Source organism: Echeneis naucrates, chromosome 21, assembly GCF_900963305.1.
Source record: "Echeneis naucrates chromosome 21, fEcheNa1.1, whole genome shotgun sequence".
NCBI classification, from domain to species: Eukaryota; Metazoa; Chordata; class Actinopteri; order Carangiformes; family Echeneidae; genus Echeneis; species Echeneis naucrates.
In genome coordinates, this window is record NC_042531.1 from 18,058,446 (window position 1) to 18,078,049 (window position 19,604).

The window sequence follows — 19,604 nt, forward strand, 5'->3', positions numbered from 1 at the left end:
GAGCAGGGCACAGAGAGAAAGGAGACTTTCGTTTATTCTGGAAATCCAATTACTCTCCTTACAGGACTTGGCAATGTCAGGCCCAAAATGACTCACACACAGAAAACTAGTTCAGCAAGGAAATGATGCTTGTCATAGATTTAACCATTTACTGCGAGTGAGATGGATGCAAGCTAATATGTTATGTCTCCCTCCGTACCCACTCTCTTTACATTCACAAGGAAGCAGCTCTGAAAACATCCTCAGGGGTACACAGTAAACACGTGGGTGCAGAGCCTAATTAGATGGAGACCCAACTGGGGAACTGTTTTTCAGCACCAGGCAATATCAGCTTTTATTTATTTGCACTCTCCAGCATGAATGAAGCTTCAACGAACCAACATAACAGATTTGGTGTGGAACAAGGATCAGCTGGTATCAGCAAAAGAAAGGCAGTGCTTATAAGAAATTCCCAGACCTACGCCTTGAAATTAGAGGTGCCCTGAGAGTATGACTCTATCAAAGTGCTTGATGTAATGGAAAGATAATGTGCCCTGGTGTGCAATAACTGTGATGCCAAGGAACAGCTTCATGATGCATGCTAAGCCTTGTTCCAAATACCAAACAGCTGGAGTCCACTCGTCCTGATGCCACTCACTCCAGCAAATGCACCTTAATATTCTGCTAAAGCACAGAAATGGATTTATTGGTAGTTTCTCAGTTCCTAAAGGGGGAATTTATAAGGTCATACCAGCACAGCCCAGTGTCTGCGGTGTGTGCATACAAACGCTTAGAGGAAAGGGGAGCCTCGAGCATATTTTGCAGAAGAAGGCATAAAGATAGTTACACTGAACCTAGCGTGGAGGGTTTTTTTTTTTTTTGTTGTTGTTTTTTTTCCCACCACGTGATGAGACAATGCACAGGACAACAGAGGCAGTCAGAGTCAATAATGCATCTCATTCAAATCACAGTTGACAAAAACACACATAACACATAAATATTTCAGCGGTCATTCTCGTAAAAGGGTAAACACAAGCTCTTGTTAATCTCTGTAAAGCCCCGAGTTGTTTTGATAAGAATGTTTCTGGTGAAATATTAGGAAAGGTAATTGCAACCCACGAGCAGGTCGTTCCCATCAAACAGCAGCCATACGCTTGCACAGCCCAATCAGGCAACAGCCGATCTCAATCAAACAAAGCATCAGTGACTCAGATAGCGAGGAGGGAGGCGACTCTAATCAAACACCAGGTGAAGCAACCCTATAAACACATGTGACACTTATGAGAATACATCATTGTTATTTACGTCAGTACAAAGTAATAATGAAATGCTGTTATGTAAATTCCTTGCTGCTGTACGAAGTTAGTGTCTATCTAATCTTTCTCCTCTGTGCTTTTGCAGTTGTATGCCTCATTTGCCAAAAATACTGGTCTTATTACTAGCATAGTTTTTATTCCTTAGAATATCCTTTCCGGGTCTGTGTTTTAAATGCTGTGTTAATTTTATTGCATGTGTTATATGTTGGTCAAATGGTTAGTTGCGCTAAGGACCACAAACGGTTGGACACAACCACAACCAGAGCCAACTTTCATTTTGTTCCCACTCCTGCCATTTGTCATTTCTTGCTCCTGTCTGTGTGTGAGACAAGCTAAATTTCGTTGTGTAACCACTGACTTCCTCCTTCCTCCAGTCTTTGTGCTAAGCTAACCATGTGCTTGTAGCTTCATATGCAGACACGAGACAGATTAACCTTCTTACCTAAACACTGGCGAGATCAGGCTCAACTTTCACTGTGCGTGATCAAGAGAGGATTGCTGTTTCAGCCTATTTCTCCATTGTCTCCGAAGCAAGGCTCTTTACTCTGCTTTTAATAATTTCGCTACAGTGTGCAGATTCCTGTTTGGAAAAGAAGCAAAATGCAGTATGTATGTTAGCTGAACTGTAGTGCTGTTAACAAGACCGTCCGTGCTGTGGACAAGAGAGCAGTGATCTTCACACCTCGCATCACCCCTCTGGAGCCCTCCGTACTTTGGAGGCCAGCACCCAAAACCTTCAGAATCAATAGTGTCACAAAAAGCCATTTAGATCCATTTGTGGTGTAAAACTGTAATTACCCACATAAACCTATGCTTTCAAAGCCATCAATAGCAGCCATCAGTGTTGATAGAATTAAGGTAGAGGTGGAACAGACAGCGAGAGCTAATCATAGAGCGGGGGCTGAGTGCGCACTGGATTTAGACCTGACAAAGGAGTGCGGGGCTTCTCAAAGTCAGCACTTGTGTCCTCATTGAAGCTCATTCTGTGGAGAGCAAAGGGAATTCCAATGAAAAGCCAGACAGAGAGAATAGGAGGGCAGGACGGCTGTCCTATTTTCACTGAGCGAGGTCAACACACACATATATAATATCGACATTGTATCCTCCACGCATTATCACAGATTATGTGAAAAATTGGCCATTGACTCTGAACTAGTTAACCCCCACCCTTTACGCAGCATCTCCGACCTCACAAGAAAGCCACACAATATTACTTTGCGAAATGTGTGTGCGCGCATGTGTGTGTTTGCTGCCTCTGATCATTTGTATGTACTTCCATCGCATGGATTCTTTCATTCTATTTCGCTTTCTGCTTCCACATTGCTTTTTCTCTGGCACTGTCTCTCTCTCTCGCGTTCTTCCTCCTCCTTTCTCTCGCTTGTGCTTTCTCATTTTGCCTCTCTCACTCAGTTTTCAAAGGATTACAGTGAAATATGAGGCTAAGGATTATGAAAATCAATGCTATGTTCAGATGCAATAAGGTTTGCTGCTAAGGATTTGTACACAACATGAGGCAGTTAGTGAATGTGTTGGTCTCAGCTGTTAAGTGTGTGTCAGAGATTCTATGTGTTAGTGAGTGTGCACACGTGTATGGTGGCCTTTTCAGCTCAGAGCCAATCAATAAGATGCATCCTGCTAAGAAAGTATCCTCGTCTGCACGTCGCACATACCAACATATGTACAGTGCACACAGTCACAAATTGTGCTAACTTTCATTTTACATATTCACCAGCCCTCTGTAACTCTTAGCGGAGAATGTGAAGCAATGATTTGGCCTCTAAGAGCGAAAACAAGATTTGTCACAAAGCAATTGGTGCCTCGTGTGTGTGCATGACTGTTGGCGGACACCACCTGCCCTCGGGTATCTGAGTGTGTGCGCGTGGAGCATTAGTATGTGTTGACGCACTGCAGTCTGGTGGTATAGTGCCTATTGTGGAGAAAGTGAGAGGCCTTATTAAAAATGCATGGAGCCCAGACATCAACCACCAACCGACAGCAGCATGGCCGAGACTTTTAAATCTCTTCAAGGGTGGTGGTGGGGGTTGTTTTGCATGTGTACACATGTATAGCGTCAGGCCTATAAGCGACCGTCTTTTTTCTACATGTGGCTGACGAGTCAAATTTCTCTCAGTTCTTCTCGCTGAAACTCATTTTCCCATTTTGATACTTTTTAAAATAATACTGACACTTCAAATTGTGGCCCTAATCTTGTTTGGTGGGTGACTATTGCAAAAAATAATAGCCAATGTTGTATAATTATTAAAGGCTAATTTACCTCTGCTGATATCAGATTGGTTTGGGTTTGACTGACACGCTTTTGAAAAATCGTCTGCAGCCACTTTTAGTATATTGGAAACGAGATTTAACGCTTGTTTAGACACAACCTGACAACAAGTGGAGAGTAGCTGGGTTCTTGAGCTGGAGCTTGATGAGAGGGATAAGTCTCAGGTGTAGAGAGAAGCCAGCAGTGAGAAGCCTCGCCCACACACACACAAGAGGAGACACAAGGGAGCAAAAGAACAGAACAGAAACACAAGGGAGGAAAATCAGGGAACCATGGTGCTGATAAGATTGATTACAGAGACCCAACAATTCCCTCCATGAGCAAGCATGTGGTGAGTGCAGCAAGGAAATACTCCAGAAATCCTGGAGCAGGACCAGGATCAGGGTGGGTGGCCATCTACCTCAACTGGTGGTGTTTGGAGAGGGATGAGCGTGACAATCTGAGTTAGAGGTTCATCTGAAAATAGACTTGCAGATAGATACCACACTTTGTGTGAAGCAGCACATGTATTAGGGTCATCAGTTTTGGAGGCTGAACTGAACCGGTGACATAATATCAGACCAAAGAAATCCAGCTCCAGACCCAAGTCGTTTATTTGTGATCTTTTAGTCGATCATGACGATGATGATTGAGGATGTAGTTTTCAGTAGTAGGCTGATCATTTAAGCTCCTGGCAGAGAAAGTGTTCATGGGAATAAGCTATTATAAATGGGGACGCTTTAGATGGCCTGCTGCAGGCGACAACATGCGGACACAATTGTGTGCCTATTTTGACAAAACGTGTCGAATGCTTTGTGGGATACTTCACGACCAGCAGTGGTGAGAAAAGTGATTGAGGAAACACGTGAGTAACACAGTAGGGGAGGAAGACAGCTTCAGCATTGCACAATAAGTATGGACATTAGGCTGATAATCTGCACACCAAAACTGTGGGATCTCTATTCCCCTGGGGCCTCATGAGAAGCAGGTCCCTAAAGTCAAACCTTGAATAGGCCTGTCTGTGTTTCTAAACCCACTGCAGTAGGGTGAAGGCTTCCTAGTTTCAGTCGCTCAGGAACTATATATAGTCTCAACAGTCATTCTTCCTCTGCTCAGATGTTATATATGTAAGACCCCCGCTGCATTGACACTGGAAATGAGCTACTTCTGGTTGCTGTAATGCTGTTAGCTGGGCAGTGTTTACCCTTATTCATTGAGGTTAGTTGAAGCATATCCACTGGCGCAGCGGGTGATTTGCGGAGAAGAAATGTTTTATTTAATTTCAGAAAGTGGTGTACAAATCAGAGCGGCATTTGCTTTGGTACTTTTTCAGTGGGAAGCATAACATCTAATATGTGAAAAACAGGAAGTCTAGAAAAAGTCCTATGTCAATTCTCTCTAAATGTCACAGGATTGGTGTTGGATCTGTCGTGTAGCTTTAATTCTGACTTTTACAGCTTACACACAAAATGGCTGTGAATAGAGACCCTTTTGTGCTGCTCACACTTTAAAAGTGACATTTAAAGTTAGTTAGTTTCCTCAGAGAGACAGTAAAACTTTGTTGGTGTGGATAACACACAGAACAGGGTTTTTTTTGTTGTTGTTGTTTTTTTTTTTGGTTTTTTTTTTCCAGAATTGAAAGAGAGATTTTGTCTTTGGCACTCCCAAAGACGTTCAATAAAATAGATAAAGTGCAATCTGAATGACACACTTCAAAAACAACATTGTAAAAACCGAAGTGAATTTGGTTGAACTTGTCCTTCGTACCAGCCATCAGCAGACAGTTTGCTTCAGCTTTGATCTTTGGTTTACAGATTTATGGAGAATATGATTCTCTAAAGTTGTTGAACCAAAGGCAGATGTCTTTAAGCTTGTCAGTGCTAATAGTTGCAGCAGCTTCCATCACTTCAATTTGGGAAAATGAAATAGCTACGTTGGTGCTTATCAACACCCGGCCATGTGCAAGCTGCCTCATTAAGGACTGAAAGATAATATTGTTTTTGTTATCACCTATTAGATTCATATTCTATTTGTGCTTAAGACAGAAGATTGCATTCTCAAAAGTTTTGATACTCGGAAAAGTTTAGGAGGGATTTATGTCGCAGAGCCGAATTAGACCCAGGGGCCACTAAATGGGAACTGTTGCTTTAACTTAAGTGTCTTCCAGTGTGACCACAGCTGGGCTGGCTCACCTTCATCATCAAAGCAAGATTTGTGGTGTTGGACTGCATCCTCTGAGGACTGAAGCCTTTCTTCACACCTTCTAACTTTGCTAATCTATCCCTACAACAGGAGCCGAGCACTGCCACGCTTTGCTGCACAGCGTTTCAATCAACATCAATGTCAGTTGTACAAATCATCATGGCTGATTGCAATAGTGTCTCGGTGTCTGTCCATATGCATGCGCTTGTGTGCGTGTGTATGTTTGGGGTGGTGATTATGCGCTGACAGGTGCCCATGTGGGCGTGTATGCAAATGCAGCTGTAAGACAACATGAATGCCTGAGCTTTACGGAGCGCTTGGCACCAAGGGAAAATGAAAGGACTGGGAGAATAATGACACATTTGTAATTACAGAATCTAGTGCTCAGTGCTACTCAGCAGTAACTATCTGGGGATGGCAATCTGGGTGTAATTTCTGCTGATCAGGCTTGCCACACGTACATTAAAATGCACGCACACGCACACACACACACACACACACACACACACACACACACATTTACAAGTCTGCAGGTGTACGAGCGTTCTCGTATTCTCTCTCTCTCCCTCTCTCTCAATTGTGCGGATATTGCGTGTTCAGACAAACATGCCGACACACACAACCCCAAAACACGACACACTTTTACTAAAAATTTTGACGCGACAGCCAGTTGCCTGGTTAAATTGTGGGAGCTGAAAGCACAAATGTGCTCCTGATTCAGAGAAATGAATGCACCACACCCTGGCACAAAAACACAGCACGACTACCAGCTGTATCAGGGGAAGTCGCTGATTTTGGTATACAGGGAAGATAAAGCATGACTCATCTCAAATGATAACGGTTGTAAGCATCTACTTGCCAAGGACAACCAACAACACACTTAATTTTACTCAGTCATTTGGAAAAGCTTTTCCAACTCACTCTTAAAGTACGTGTGTTCCACTAATCAAATGTGTTCATTTTGAGCTAATCAGTGATTATCACTTGCTTGGAGAAATAACAGGGAAATTCTAATTAAAGGTTAAAAAAAGAAAAAAAAAGTTTGGGTTTTGTGTTGTTTTTTGTTTTTTTTTTTTCAGCCAAGCTACATAGTGTGAGCTGCTGTCAGTGCTAGCAATTTCTTCAACAACACCAAAAAAAAAACACAGCTTTGTTATCTTCAGTTCTTTCATTATTAATTGCTGTCTGTTTTTGTAAGGGGACATCATTTGTCAATCAAGGCCTCTGTGCAGATTGTGTATATTTTTTTTTATACTTGCAAAGTTAAAGCCATTTGCCATTGTGTCAAATGAATATGCCAAAACCCATTCTGAACAGGATTACTTCACATGCTCCAGCATCCTATCTGAGTGCAAGCCGCACACAGTATTTTTTTTTTTTTTTCTGTCTGGTTTTTAATCCCTGAATGGATTTGGGCGTGTGTCTCTCGCAGTCAAACACACCCGTACATTTCCTTGGGATAAAGATGCTCTCATTGCCATTCATATTTCAGATCCAATGTATTTTAAACCCCCACATCAATAATGAATAAAACACTAGGAGGTTTACTGCCCTGTTATGATTTCTCCTCCTCTTTTTTAGGTGTGTGTGCAACATCGATTGCTCCCACATCAGCTTCAACCCGGTGTGCGCTTCAGACGGTCGCTCCTATGACAACCCCTGTCAGGTGAAGGAGGCGTCGTGTCAGAAACAGGAACGCATCGAGGTCAAGTACCTGGGCCACTGCCAAGGTCAGACACACACACACAAACATGTTCAAGCATGAACCGACTCTAAGAGACACAACAACCCTTTCACACACACACACACACACACATCGGAGGCTGTCAGTCTGTCTGCCTAAACAGGTGTTCAGTTCAAGTTCAACTGAGGCTGTGAGGGCGAATGAGGCAGCTTGCAGAGCTAAATGCAGACAGCATGATTCTGTATATGCCTCCAGCTGCAGTTAAAACCACATTTCATAATTAAAGATAGCTTCACTCAATCATATTTTGGAACAGCGTGCGAAGATAATCCTCAAAACCCTGCATAGCTTCGCTCTTATGTGTTTTGTGTATTTTAATAATTTCACTGAATGGTAATCCCTCCCTCTTTTTAGTGCTATTTGAATGCAGTATTTGTTTGTAATGGTTACAGGGATAAAGTAGTTTTATTAATCTGTGTGGTGAGATCCCTAAACTGAATCATGTTGCAAATCCATGTGGGAGAAGACAAAGGTACATATGAGTGTTATTTTATTTTTATTATTATTATTCATTTTATTTGAGGGTTGATCCACCAACGTTGTAATTCTTCCTTATTTAGGTTCATTTTTGCTTTGCGATGAATCTGAAGCTTTTCGTCAGATGCAAAAGGGGAGCAGAGACTCATCCAGTGTCATAGTTTAGGAATTCTGCATAGGTCCATTTGAAGGTGTGTCCCATCCACTCGGGACAAACGGGACAATTGATCGAGTGTAAGGAGCAAGATGAAAGCTTTCAGAAGTAATGGGGAGTAAAGCAATCAGGGCTAACCAGCTCCTGAAACACAAATAGAAATCTGTATTCCCCCGTGTCAGACCCTTTGAGTCAGACCACCCTGATCGATTCAATTGTGCCTCCACCCCTTCAGTTTCAGGCAGAGTAGGGAGAGAAGCAAATGTCATAAAACTCTATTGTGAAACTGTGGGACTTGAAAACTCCATGCTAGGCAGGATTCAAAGTGACACCTTGACATTTAGATTTCTGGTGTGGAATGTGGCCCCACATGTCATTTGTCATATTATTGGTGAAACAGTTTTACGTTTAATTTCTTCTTGTTATAGAAATAGTTCAACCATCCCTTTTGGGACCAATAAAGTAAATCTATCTATCTTTCTAGTGTCCATTATATTTTTCTATAAGAAATGAAAGGATTGCCAGCTTTGCAAAAAGCTAAATTTCAGCTAGCAGAGACAAACCAAACCAGATGCTGAAAAAAAAAAAAGAAGTGCTGCATCAGTAATGTCTCAGGCCGTCACCAACGTGGAGCTAAATATTCAAAGGAAAAGATAAAGGAATTTCTTTTTGTTGCTTTAGTTGAATTTGCAGCATTGTTGATATATTTTTATTTTTTTTTGTCTCACTTCGACGTAAATGTCACGCATACAAGGCTTCAGGATATGACCCCATCAAAATGTTCCTTTGTGTCTTAGCTTCCATTGAGCCATCAAGTGTTTCACAGGCATAAAAAAAAAAGAAAGGAACATTTTTCTAAATCCCAGCTTCATTTTATTCCATTTTCTTATGTCATAACACCTTTCACAGCTGTCTGAGGGAAATAATTCTCTGATCTCTGTTAAAAAAAAAAAAAAAAAAGTAAAATCAATCACAATAAGTTGATATGATTGGAAGGAGTTTTTGTCCAGCCATTTTGAAAATGAGAATTCAATGTTACTCCACTAAGGTGACCAAAAATACATTATTCCATCAAATTTTTTTCTTCCTGACTTCACTTTATTTTACCCTTTGTTCAGTATAATGCATTAGAGGAGATAGTCTCTGACTTTTGAACAGAATGGTTCCCATTTATATGCATTAAGTAGAAAGGTGCACACGCTACATCAGCCCTTTGTTGCGATGACAATTTAAATTCAACTGCCTCCAGCGTTTGTTGGAACGTGTAACTCCTAATGGAAAGACTGTCCTGACCTGGGGTCCCTTTTTAATGTGGCTTGGTCTTTTCCAGGTGACATCGTAACTGGGAGCAAAGTGGGAGACGGACACTTTACACGCACCGAACTCACTGGTAAGTAACACGTCTAATGGGTTGTTTCGATTAAACTGACCTGCAACAACATTTTGTATGTATGTTGATTCAGAATGAATCAGGAGCACTGTTAAAAGCAGTGAGGTCACAGAGGTGCATAGTTAACATTAGCACTAACAGTCTAGAGGAAATTTTGGGAATTCAGAATCAAACGTAATTCTTTTACTCCTCAACAGCTGTCCGCAGAGGTGAACAGCAACACTAATGTTAACTCTTGTCTGTATGTTAACTCTGGCCCTGACTCTTCTGTCTGATAGCAGCCCACTGTATTCCTCACTCTCTGCTCTCCCCTTTTGGAAACGCAGCAATGGCTGATGCTCTTTGTCATATGACAGTCAGCACTACCCGCTCCTGGCAGGAATCCATGTTCAGTTTTAGAACACAAAGAGGACCTTTCAATTTCACTCTTATCATCTTGTCTGAAGTCACTGGGAACTTTTTGTCCTAAACCAGACTAAAATCTTTCTTTAACCTTTAACAAGTGCTGAACATAATCATAAAATATAGAAATAAAGCATTTCTTCCCCTATCTCAATAAAATCCTTGTCTTTCATGTACAGTGCAGTTATGTATGTGCAATCAGTATTCATGGATTTTGTGTATGTGTTTACACAGTAGAGGAAAATGAGGACCTGAGGAACGGGCTGGCCCGCGGCCTGTATATACCCTGTCCAGATAACTACAAAAACTACTGCGTCCATGGAGAATGCCAGTTCCCTAGTATCCTGGCCCAGCCCTCCTGCAGGTACACACACACACACACACGCAATATTACTATTAAATGTGACAATTTCTGAGTGATTGTAATTGGTATTTTTGGATGAATTTTTTTCCCCCCCCTTTTATTTGAAGCTACACAATAGACATATGACAGGGAAAAAGGAAAGGGACAGGGGGTGTGATAAAGGCAGAAAATAGTTCAAAGCCAAATTTAAATTGCAGGGACTGTATTTTAACCACCAGACGACCGGAAAGCACAATTTGTGACTTTATTCAGCAGTTAAACTCATGATGTTTGAAGACACTAAATATGCTGTAATTTCATCATCATACAGAGATTTGGGGCTGTTGATTAGATCCAAAATGAGAGGAACAGCTCTTAAATAATTAGCAATCAATATTGCTACTTTTATATCAGCTATAACGAACAACAGTGTACCGACTTTAATCTAGCAATCAATTAAACTGTATTTATCTTAGTTTATTTTGGCTATAGTGTTTTTACAAAGCAACAGTGACTGGGAATGAAAAAAAACTCCATTTAGCGGAAGAATTCAGACCCACGATACAATGAAAGATGAAAGAATGTGTGTACTGGATAATCAGTTGCAAAATCTAACCAGGTAAGTCCTGGAGCCCATTTATTCTTCAATCAGGGCTGTTTGTGTTGTATTTATACAAGCCGCTGAGCTCAGTGTAAGTGTTTGAGCTTCCTCCTGCTGTGGTGGTGGGCCAGGCGTTGACCGGCCATATTTGCTGCTCTGCTTCAAATTAATCCCATGCTGCATTTCTCCCCATTTGTATGTGGATGCTAGTTAATATTTCACCAGACGTTAAGAGCTTGTTTTCGCAAAGTTACAATTTATTTTCAGAACCCACACATCGGAGCATCTTCACCTGTCTGCCAATAATGATATATGGCTGTAAACATGTCACAATACTGCTGTCAACTTCACAGATCTTGGAAATAATGTAGTATTTGTTACAGCAGAAACAAGGGAAAATATTGCCATAAAGACTATTATTTGCAATTGATCAATACTAGTAGGTTTATTGTTAACAATATTGGGGTTTTTTTTGTTTTTTTGCAATTACCAGTTTGGACCAGACCTCAAACACTGACCTTCCAGCTCTAATTGAATTGTAAATGATTTATGGGTGACTATACTATGTGTGATGTGAAAGGGGCTGATTGGAATGACACAGCCACATAGTACTGAGGCTTGACAGAAACACGACTAATCAATGATACTCCGTGCCTGCTGGATGTGCAATAAGCAACTGCTGTCACATCAAACTTATCAGCTTTATAAAGTTAGAATAATAAAAGTGCTGCAGTCGAGGCAGATGGCTGCTTACCATGAGCCTGGTTCTGCTCAAGGTTTGTGCCTCGCCAAAGTGTTTGCTCTTGATGGGGATTGTTGGGTGTCTGTAAATAATTTCAGTGAGCAGACATGCTCTATTTGCAAAGCGCCTTGAGATAACTTAAACTAACGTCACTACAGTTTGTTGTTAAAGTCCATATTTTAGCTTCTCCTGTGTTTTATTTGAAGTGTTTTTATCCATAAAACGATATATTTGTGGATTTAAGAACCAAAACCTAGCTTGGTGTCGTTTTGCAACTTCTCTGTCAGGCTTTTCTCTGGAGCTGTAGGAACAATAGGTCATTCAGCCTGTAATGGGAGAGGGTTAGGATCTGAGTCTCTCTTCACAAACCATTGAGCAAAGCAAAGATTTCAGCTAAAGACTCAGAGAAACCAAATCTGACAAGGTTGGATGTTTGGATAGGGTGTGGGGCGTGGCTGGGGCTGGGGGTGGTGACTGCTTTGTTGTGACATCACAAAGATACAGAAGAACCGACTGCTGGTTTTAAGGCTCTGCTTCTGAATACAGGCTGTGAGCATTTCTCTGTGGACTAAGACCTTTGATACCTTTACTGTATCCATATAGAACCTAAACCTGATTTATCCTCAAAAACCATATGGAGATCTGCCTTCAACTGTGGGTGTCTTAAGTACACATTTACTGCCTGCTACAAGCTTTGTATTACCTCAAACCTTGAGCTTAACTTAGTCCACACTACAAACTCCACTTTCCAGATAACTGCAGTTTTACAGTGTAATAATAAAGAAATTATAGTCTAATAACTCTTATTTTACTTGTGTAGGCATGGCCATAATTTAGATTAGGTTTATTATTAGTGTTATTGTTGCACAAACACAAAGATGCGGCAAATAGCACAAGTAGACAAACCCACAGTTAGACTGGAGATATCTCACAAAGCTGCCAATGACAGTATGTGTACACTTGGTACAGATACACCTTCACATAAGCACCCAATGTGCACTCAAAAACAGGCAGCTGTGGTGAAAATGTACATACAGAGAATGATATGAAAACCCGATCTCACAGAGACTCACACAGTCAGTGCACATGTGCTCCTCAGGTCTGCCATCTTTTACAGCCTGACCATGTAGTAGCCAGGGGGTCCTGGTACCCCCCAACCCCCTCTTCCTCCTCCTTCTCTAACCTCACTCATCCCAGCTCACCCAGCCAGGGGGCCGTCCTCACATACAGAACGTTGTTTAACGGCAGGAGCAAGCCAAAGGTCTCTGCTGCCCCCTCCTGCTCGTAGGAGCAGCTGATCTTCTCTTTGTGAGAGTGGTACATGCCTCTGTGTTCATGTGTGAGCATTTGTGTGGAAGCAGAGCATAAACCCAAAACAAAACAAGGTTGCGCCTGTTCATCTCACACACTGTCAGGCCAAAGGGAGGAAGATATAATGTGTGTAGTTTGTGCGTGAGCGTTTCTTGGTTCCAGACAGGGACATGCAGTTGTCGGTAGGTAACAACCTCCCCAGACACCAGAGGAGCAGGTAAAGGAGCGAGAGAGATTAAATGTGGGACTATTTTAGCTTGTCTCTGAGGACAAAGATCAGCAATTAGTATCTTTCTCTCCTGTGTGTGTATGTGCACGTGTGTGTACTTGGCGATGTCCACACTACATTGGCTATATCTCAAAAACAGTCACTGTAACATCACACAGGTTCAATAAATCCATAACAGTAGGCTGTGTTTAGGTCAACCTTTTTTTTTAGTTTATTATAGATGACTTGATTGCATGGGTTCAAACAGGTTTAATTTTAAGGACCTCTTGGTTTTTGTTTTGGTTTTTTTTTGCTTATTATCATTCTCTGAACTACAGGGGCAGAGCCATGCTGCCAAGATGGCTCAGTTTTAGCCAGGTTTGATAGCTGTGGTAACCTATGCTATGTTGCTAACCGGCAGGTCAACGCTGGAGGGCGAAATAAGAAACAGCTCAGCCAATCACTCAGTGTCATCATCATTCTACAGGATGCTGTTTCTCATCCCCTCTCAGGCTCAGGATAGCCTGCTGTGATTTTGTCATGATAAGAAATACAAAGTACGCCAGGTGTTGTATTTAATCACAAAAAATAATTCAGTGGATATTAAACATGCTCCATGATTAGAAATACAACATTTCATCAGACAGATCTTTTCAAGCGTGAAATACTGTTCCTCTCCTCTCCCCCCTTTTTTTTCTGCAGATGCAGCCTCACATTACTTAAGAATTTGTGCATCACATATTCATAGTATGTGATATAATTTGTTCATCACAAAAACAAAAGAATAATCCTCACACTTCTTGGCTCGATTTGCCTGAGTAGGTTCTAGTGTTTCTACATCTTATTGTCTTATTGTAGTCTGATGCGAAGCTGATTCTTGGGGTATCTCTGAAGCCTCTGTAGCAAAAAAGATAAATGTTCCATAAAGGTCCCATATTTTTAATTTGTGCTTTATTCATGTGAAGTGTTGATATCCATAAGAAGATACAATCTCATTGTGGTCTCTTCAGATCGACAGTAACAACAGGTCAGTCAGCCAATCAGAAGAGAGGATTTGTCCCCCTCTTCTGGTTGACTGACTGTTTTCCAAGTAATCAAATGGCTGTTTTGTTGTAACATCACGAAGTTTTAGAAGCTCTGACGTCTGATTTTCTGGGTTATCTGTCGCTAGACTCTAGACTAGGAAGAAAGTATGCACAAGCTGCAGCAAAAGGGTACAACAAGCATCAACCTGTTATAACTATACAGCATCCCATTGACTGTAATTCTTTAATTGTGAGCAAAGCTACAGAATGAAAAGAACATTAGGCATTTCAAGCCGCTTGCACTGAACCCACTCCCAGTATCACTTCCTGCTTCAGTTGCACACTTGCAAGACCCATCAGTCATGTTCATCGCAACAGTCACAGCAAAGGAAAAGCACAGTCACCACACTGTCATGCAAACCCATTGTTCGCATTGTTCTGCCACAATGTCTTTATCAAACAGGTACTGGCATATCAATTAGAAACACGAAAATAATGAACCTGTCATCCCACTGCAGAGAAAGTACTTGTTTTCTCTTGCTAACTCCGGAATTCGTGTGTGTGTCTGTGTGTGTGTGTGTGTCTCAGCTGTCATTCGGGTTTTAGGGGCACCAAGTGTGAAATCAAAGAGTACAACGTGCTCTATGTGGTGCCAGGCTCAGGCAAACTGCACTATGTCCTCATCGCCTCTATCATTGGAGCACTCCAGGTGGTCATCATCTGCGTGGTGGTGCTCTGCATTACTAGGTGAGTCATGCCCTCAGACACACACACACACACACACACACACACACTAAAACAAAATTTTCTAATGAGCCTGGGAGCAGTACAGTATGTTCCGTGTTGTGGGTATCTGGGAGTCACATGGTGATCTGTGGAACACCTAAGCCCAGAAGAAACAGTTGAAAGGTCACCTTGCCTAGGGAGAAAGTTCTGTCACCCTCCCTCTGGATGCACATGCACAGATTCACAGGGGATATCTGTGTGGGAAGGCAAGTATTGTGTATTCCCAGTTAAAACCACACACACTTATACCCTGAGACTTGTCTCCTGCCAGCTGACCCAAGCAATTTATGACATTTAATAAAAGATTTTAAGAGTTTTGGCTGAGACAAAACTGCTCCACTGAGCAAAGTATGGGAGGAGGAGGGCAAAATGAGAGAGAAGCAGTTATGAGAGGGCAAGGGGAGAAGATAAAGAGGAAAAGAGAAAATTATATTATATACTCTTATACTTAAAAGTCCACAATACTGCAAATGGTGCTCACTTGGTAGTATGAAGACTGCTGAATGAATTAGGGTGTAAAATAAATAATGAATCCATACAGTATTTCATTGTTCAGATACTAACTCTACTACTATCTCTGTTGGACCGATTTTGTCTTATGTGGTTTATATGGTTTTCACTTATTGTAAAAAACTTGCCACTCGCTTAAAGGACAAAAAGGTGGGAGCAGAAAAGGTCACACATGCGCTTTACGTCTTCTCTATGACATTCTATCACATCTCGGAAAGGTCTGTTTTAAAGGGTGTCACTGTGAAATTCTTTGTTGTTTCCACGTCATTCTATACCTTCATCACTGCTGGCAAATCCTACATAAAGACCCAAACCCATAATACATGACTTTGTCAATTTAATTTAATGGTCAATTTCAATTCACTTGGCTTTATTGGGCCAAGCCTATTTACACAAACTATACAGTCAACTATACAGTTTGTGTAAACTATAATTATTTCTATCAATAGTTTGTCGTTCTTGAACCTACAAACTTTCCTCTACCAACCTGATAAAGATCTGCTTTCTCATTCAAGTAGCCAAATTCATTTTTGGTTGATTTTTAAAGTCATTAAGAAATGCATCTTAAAAGAGTTATCTGCTAAAATTTCCAAACTTGGTTAGTCTCTATTTCCAACCCGACTCTATACAGCTGACAATGCGTCTCTTTATCGTGAAATGCTGTTAATGTTTGTTTTTTGTCTGTTTGATTGTTTGTTTTTTTGGGGGGGGGTTTGTCCACAGACATCTTTGGTAACTGTGGCCACTTTGCTTTTAACTTTGTCTATCCAAAATTACTCTCAGCTATTTCTGTGCGCTCCGCACACTTCTGTGATGTGGTAGAAGGAGAGGCTTCTTCTGATGAACCTGTCTGAACTGCATCAACCAGTGAAGTTTAACCTTCCTGCAGCTCCAAAGTCTGATTTGCTTCTCTGCCCAGCAGCCATGGTTTGACATTATAAACTGTGGAAATTTGAAGCTTGGAGTGCTTTGATACCTTTTTATAGCCTTCCCTGCTCTGTAGCCAGCCATTAGCCTCATTTTTAGTTCCAGTCAGGCTGCAGGAGCCTAACATAGTTGTTGAGGTTTAAAAATAATGATAATTCTTGACCCCTTTGACATGTCCTAAGGAGACAGTCAAAGCCTTGTGAGATAATTAAGTTTTAAGTGTTTTAAAGTATATGGGTGCCCAAACAGTTTGCTGCTGGGCTTCAGAAAGATTGGGTTCATATTTAAAATGTATAAAAAGATTTTTTAAAGACTATATAACTTTTAAAACAGCTAGTATTATCAAGAAAAGGGTGCAGCTACTTGTATTTCTGTCCATCGGCTTTTGCATGTTACACTTTCTCACCCAAGTCTCCTTTTCCTCTCCAGCTGCAAAAATTCTGATGAGAGAGGAGACACTAATGAAAGACACACTTATCATGAAGACAAAGGTTCACTAATCTCTGAGTGCTGTGGGCTTTTTTAAGTAGCTGTGAATGTTGAGACTTGCAGAGAAAGACTGCAAGCACTGCTCAGCACCTACAAGGTTGTTTAACGTCCCCCTTTAAATTTCAGTTAAAGAATGACAACTAAAAGTATTTACAGCAAAACATTGAACCAACAAAGGACAAAGCAATAAAGGACGTTTCTCTTCTTTTTATTATTGTGCAAATCTAACATTAAATATTCTAAATGATCAAAATGACTGTATATATAAATATATAAAAACACACAAAAATAACCTATCTATAGCTGTCAACATCAGAAGATGTTAAGAATCATTGTGGTATCAACGGGACAGCTATATTTATTTAGTCTAATTTATTAGAGAAGTGAGAAACAAAGGACTGAACTTGTCTCAGATTCTCTGTGCCTCTTTGTTGGTTTTGGTGCTGTCATGGGATTATGTTGATGATTTCCAGCTTTAACCTTTATTAAATGATTTCAGGACATCTTTACTGAGTTTTGTTAAATACCCAAGTTAGTTTTTTTACAGAAGCATAGCTAACCACAGCTGGATATCTCTCTGTCTGTGCAGGAAGTGCCCACGGACCAACAGGATCAACCGGCAGAAGCAGAACAACGTCCACTTCAGTTCAGAGAACACCATGCGCGCCTCCACTCGACTTATCTGAGCCCTGACACACCGGACAGAGTCCCCCTCCACTTTACGGAGAGCTACGGCATTTGATGTTCCCCCTTGTAGGCCAACCCCCGACAATTAGGATCTGCTCCCCCCCCACTCCCCGTCCTCTCTCCCAATCTGAACTTTAAGAAAGCCCGGGGAGGATGGTGGCATTGCAGAGACAGAGCTGGAACACCAGTCCTGAGACTCACTCATGGGGCGATATTCTCATCAGTCGCCACACCCGCAGACATGCCCCAGTTACAGATGGCTCTCCCTGCATCGTGTCCCATCCACCCAGGGTTTTTCTGAAAACTGAATCATGAAGTGTTTTGTTTTTTTGTTCTTTGTTAGTTTTTTCGGGGTGGGGAGGGGGCGGTGGGGTGGGGTGAGGATACTGAATGTGAGTGTGTGTGTGTGTGTATGAGTGTGTATTAGATGTGTGAGCTTTGGTAGCGGTCTGGTAGCCGATATCTGTTGTTTGTCGATGAGGGGTTAAAGCAAATTGGGGTAGTGCAAAGCAGGGTAACGGGTTTTAAAGGAGGTGTGTGTTGTTTGGTCTGGGTGGGGGGTGGGGCGGGTTTCGGGGCTACACGTGATGCCTTGCACCTTGTGTTATAGGAGACCTTTGACAGAGGGCACAATGTTATTTTAGAGCTCTCTGTTCGGTTGTGACCAAGACGTCCGCCACTGTATGTTGGGTTCTATTTCCAATAGTTATTACTGCGTTGTCTTGATGGGGTCATTTTTCTGTAAATGTAAATAAATAATTTATATCACGAAATGTAACACGCTGCGTGCGTCTCTGCTCATTTTTTTTTTTTTTTTTTAATCAGATTCATATTGCTCTGTGATACACAAATTTAACATTTAAAAACAACAGGATATAAGAGCGTCATAAACAATACACTGGCTTCACCTCAGAAAGTCACAATGTTAAAACGCTACTCCAACATGTTCATCATGATGAACATATTTCAAAACGGTCAACTTTCACGTTTGACACTGACAATTAAAAGACATGTTAGCCATTCAAGCTTAATTAAGTATTTTCACTGAGTAATGTTTTTACCTTTATCTATGTAACTTGCATTTGAAATTTGGAATGTTTCACCACTGCGTATTGCTATTTGAATTGTTTCCACCATCTTTTTGCCTTTTTGGCCCTTCACAGTCCAAAATTAAGCTAAATGCTTATTCTTTCATATCCATCTTATATTTAACGTGTAGTTTGTATGTTTTTTGTTTAGTTTTTTATTTTTTTTTAATTGCTCTTTCTGTACCTATCAGCTAATTACCTTATAATGTTGGCTGTGTGCGTGTATGTATATGGGTATGTGTTAGAGAGAGAGAGAGTGTGTGTGTGTGTGTGTGTGTGTGTGTGTGTGTGTGTGCTTCAGAGAGCGTGTGTGTATTCGGTGTTTTCCGCCAGTAGATGGTGCTGTGTTCTCTTCCAGTGGGTTCCCAGGACAAGGGGCAGGATGCGGTCCGGTCTGATCCGGTCCGGTCCCGGGGTGACAGGAGAGAGTCGTGACCTTTGTGCCCTTCTTTCATGAATGTGTCCGTTTGGCACCCTGACAGTTGTCGTGGCCGAGTGGTTAAGGCGATGGACTAGAAATCCATTGGGGTCTCCCCGCGCAGGTTCGAATCCTGCCGACAACGTTCGATCGTTTTTCTGCTTCGGACTGTTCCCTTCACTCACCTCGGCCTCATGTGTGCGTCGTTATCTGCTCTCACGTTGTCTTTTAATTCAGGAGTTAAACTTCAAACAAGGCCATTCCGAGCTGATATTGCTGCTTTGACATATTTTCGTTCCTGAATTATCATCCGTTCGGAAAGCTGTTCGTGCAGAGTGGGTTGCGTGATATCTGGAGGCTGCAGCAGGTATAACCCACAGCCGACGTCTGTGGTTGAAAACCGGCCGGTGGGGACACCAAACGTGAGCTACTTCCATCAGTGCAAAATTATATCAAATATTCACCAATGTTGTTTTTCCATGTCATTAAAAATACACTTATATTGTTTTCACACACAAATTAAATTCAGCCAGTTTGTTCAA

At 41.5% G+C, this 19,604-nt stretch overlaps 1 protein-coding gene and 1 non-coding gene across 3 annotated transcripts in view; both read left to right on the forward strand.

Moving 5' to 3' along the window:
* The window catches only part of tmeff2a (transmembrane protein with EGF-like and two follistatin-like domains 2a), a 108,935-nt gene extending 91,027 nt beyond the window's left edge, over nt 1-17,908 (forward strand). The window contains exons 6-10 of one of the 2 annotated variants that reach the window (XM_029530875.1): nt 7,342-7,490; nt 9,466-9,525; nt 10,162-10,291; nt 14,746-14,904; nt 17,459-17,908. In XM_029530875.1, coding sequence (XP_029386735.1) covers nt 7,342-7,490; nt 9,466-9,525; nt 10,162-10,291; nt 14,746-14,904; nt 17,459-17,555 — 595 coding nt within the window. In that variant the 3' untranslated portion in view covers nt 17,556-17,908. The remainder of the gene's footprint in view (nt 1-7,341; nt 7,491-9,465; nt 9,526-10,161; nt 10,292-14,745; nt 14,905-17,458) is intronic. The other variant, XM_029530876.1, reaches the window with a different exon arrangement.
* A 1,217-nt stretch (nt 17,909-19,125) lies between these two features.
* On the forward strand, nt 19,126-19,207 carry trnas-aga (transfer RNA serine (anticodon AGA)). Its single transcript has one exon. It is a non-coding gene; the product is annotated as a tRNA-Ser (tRNA).
* Nucleotides 19,208-19,604: the final 397 nt, after the last annotated feature.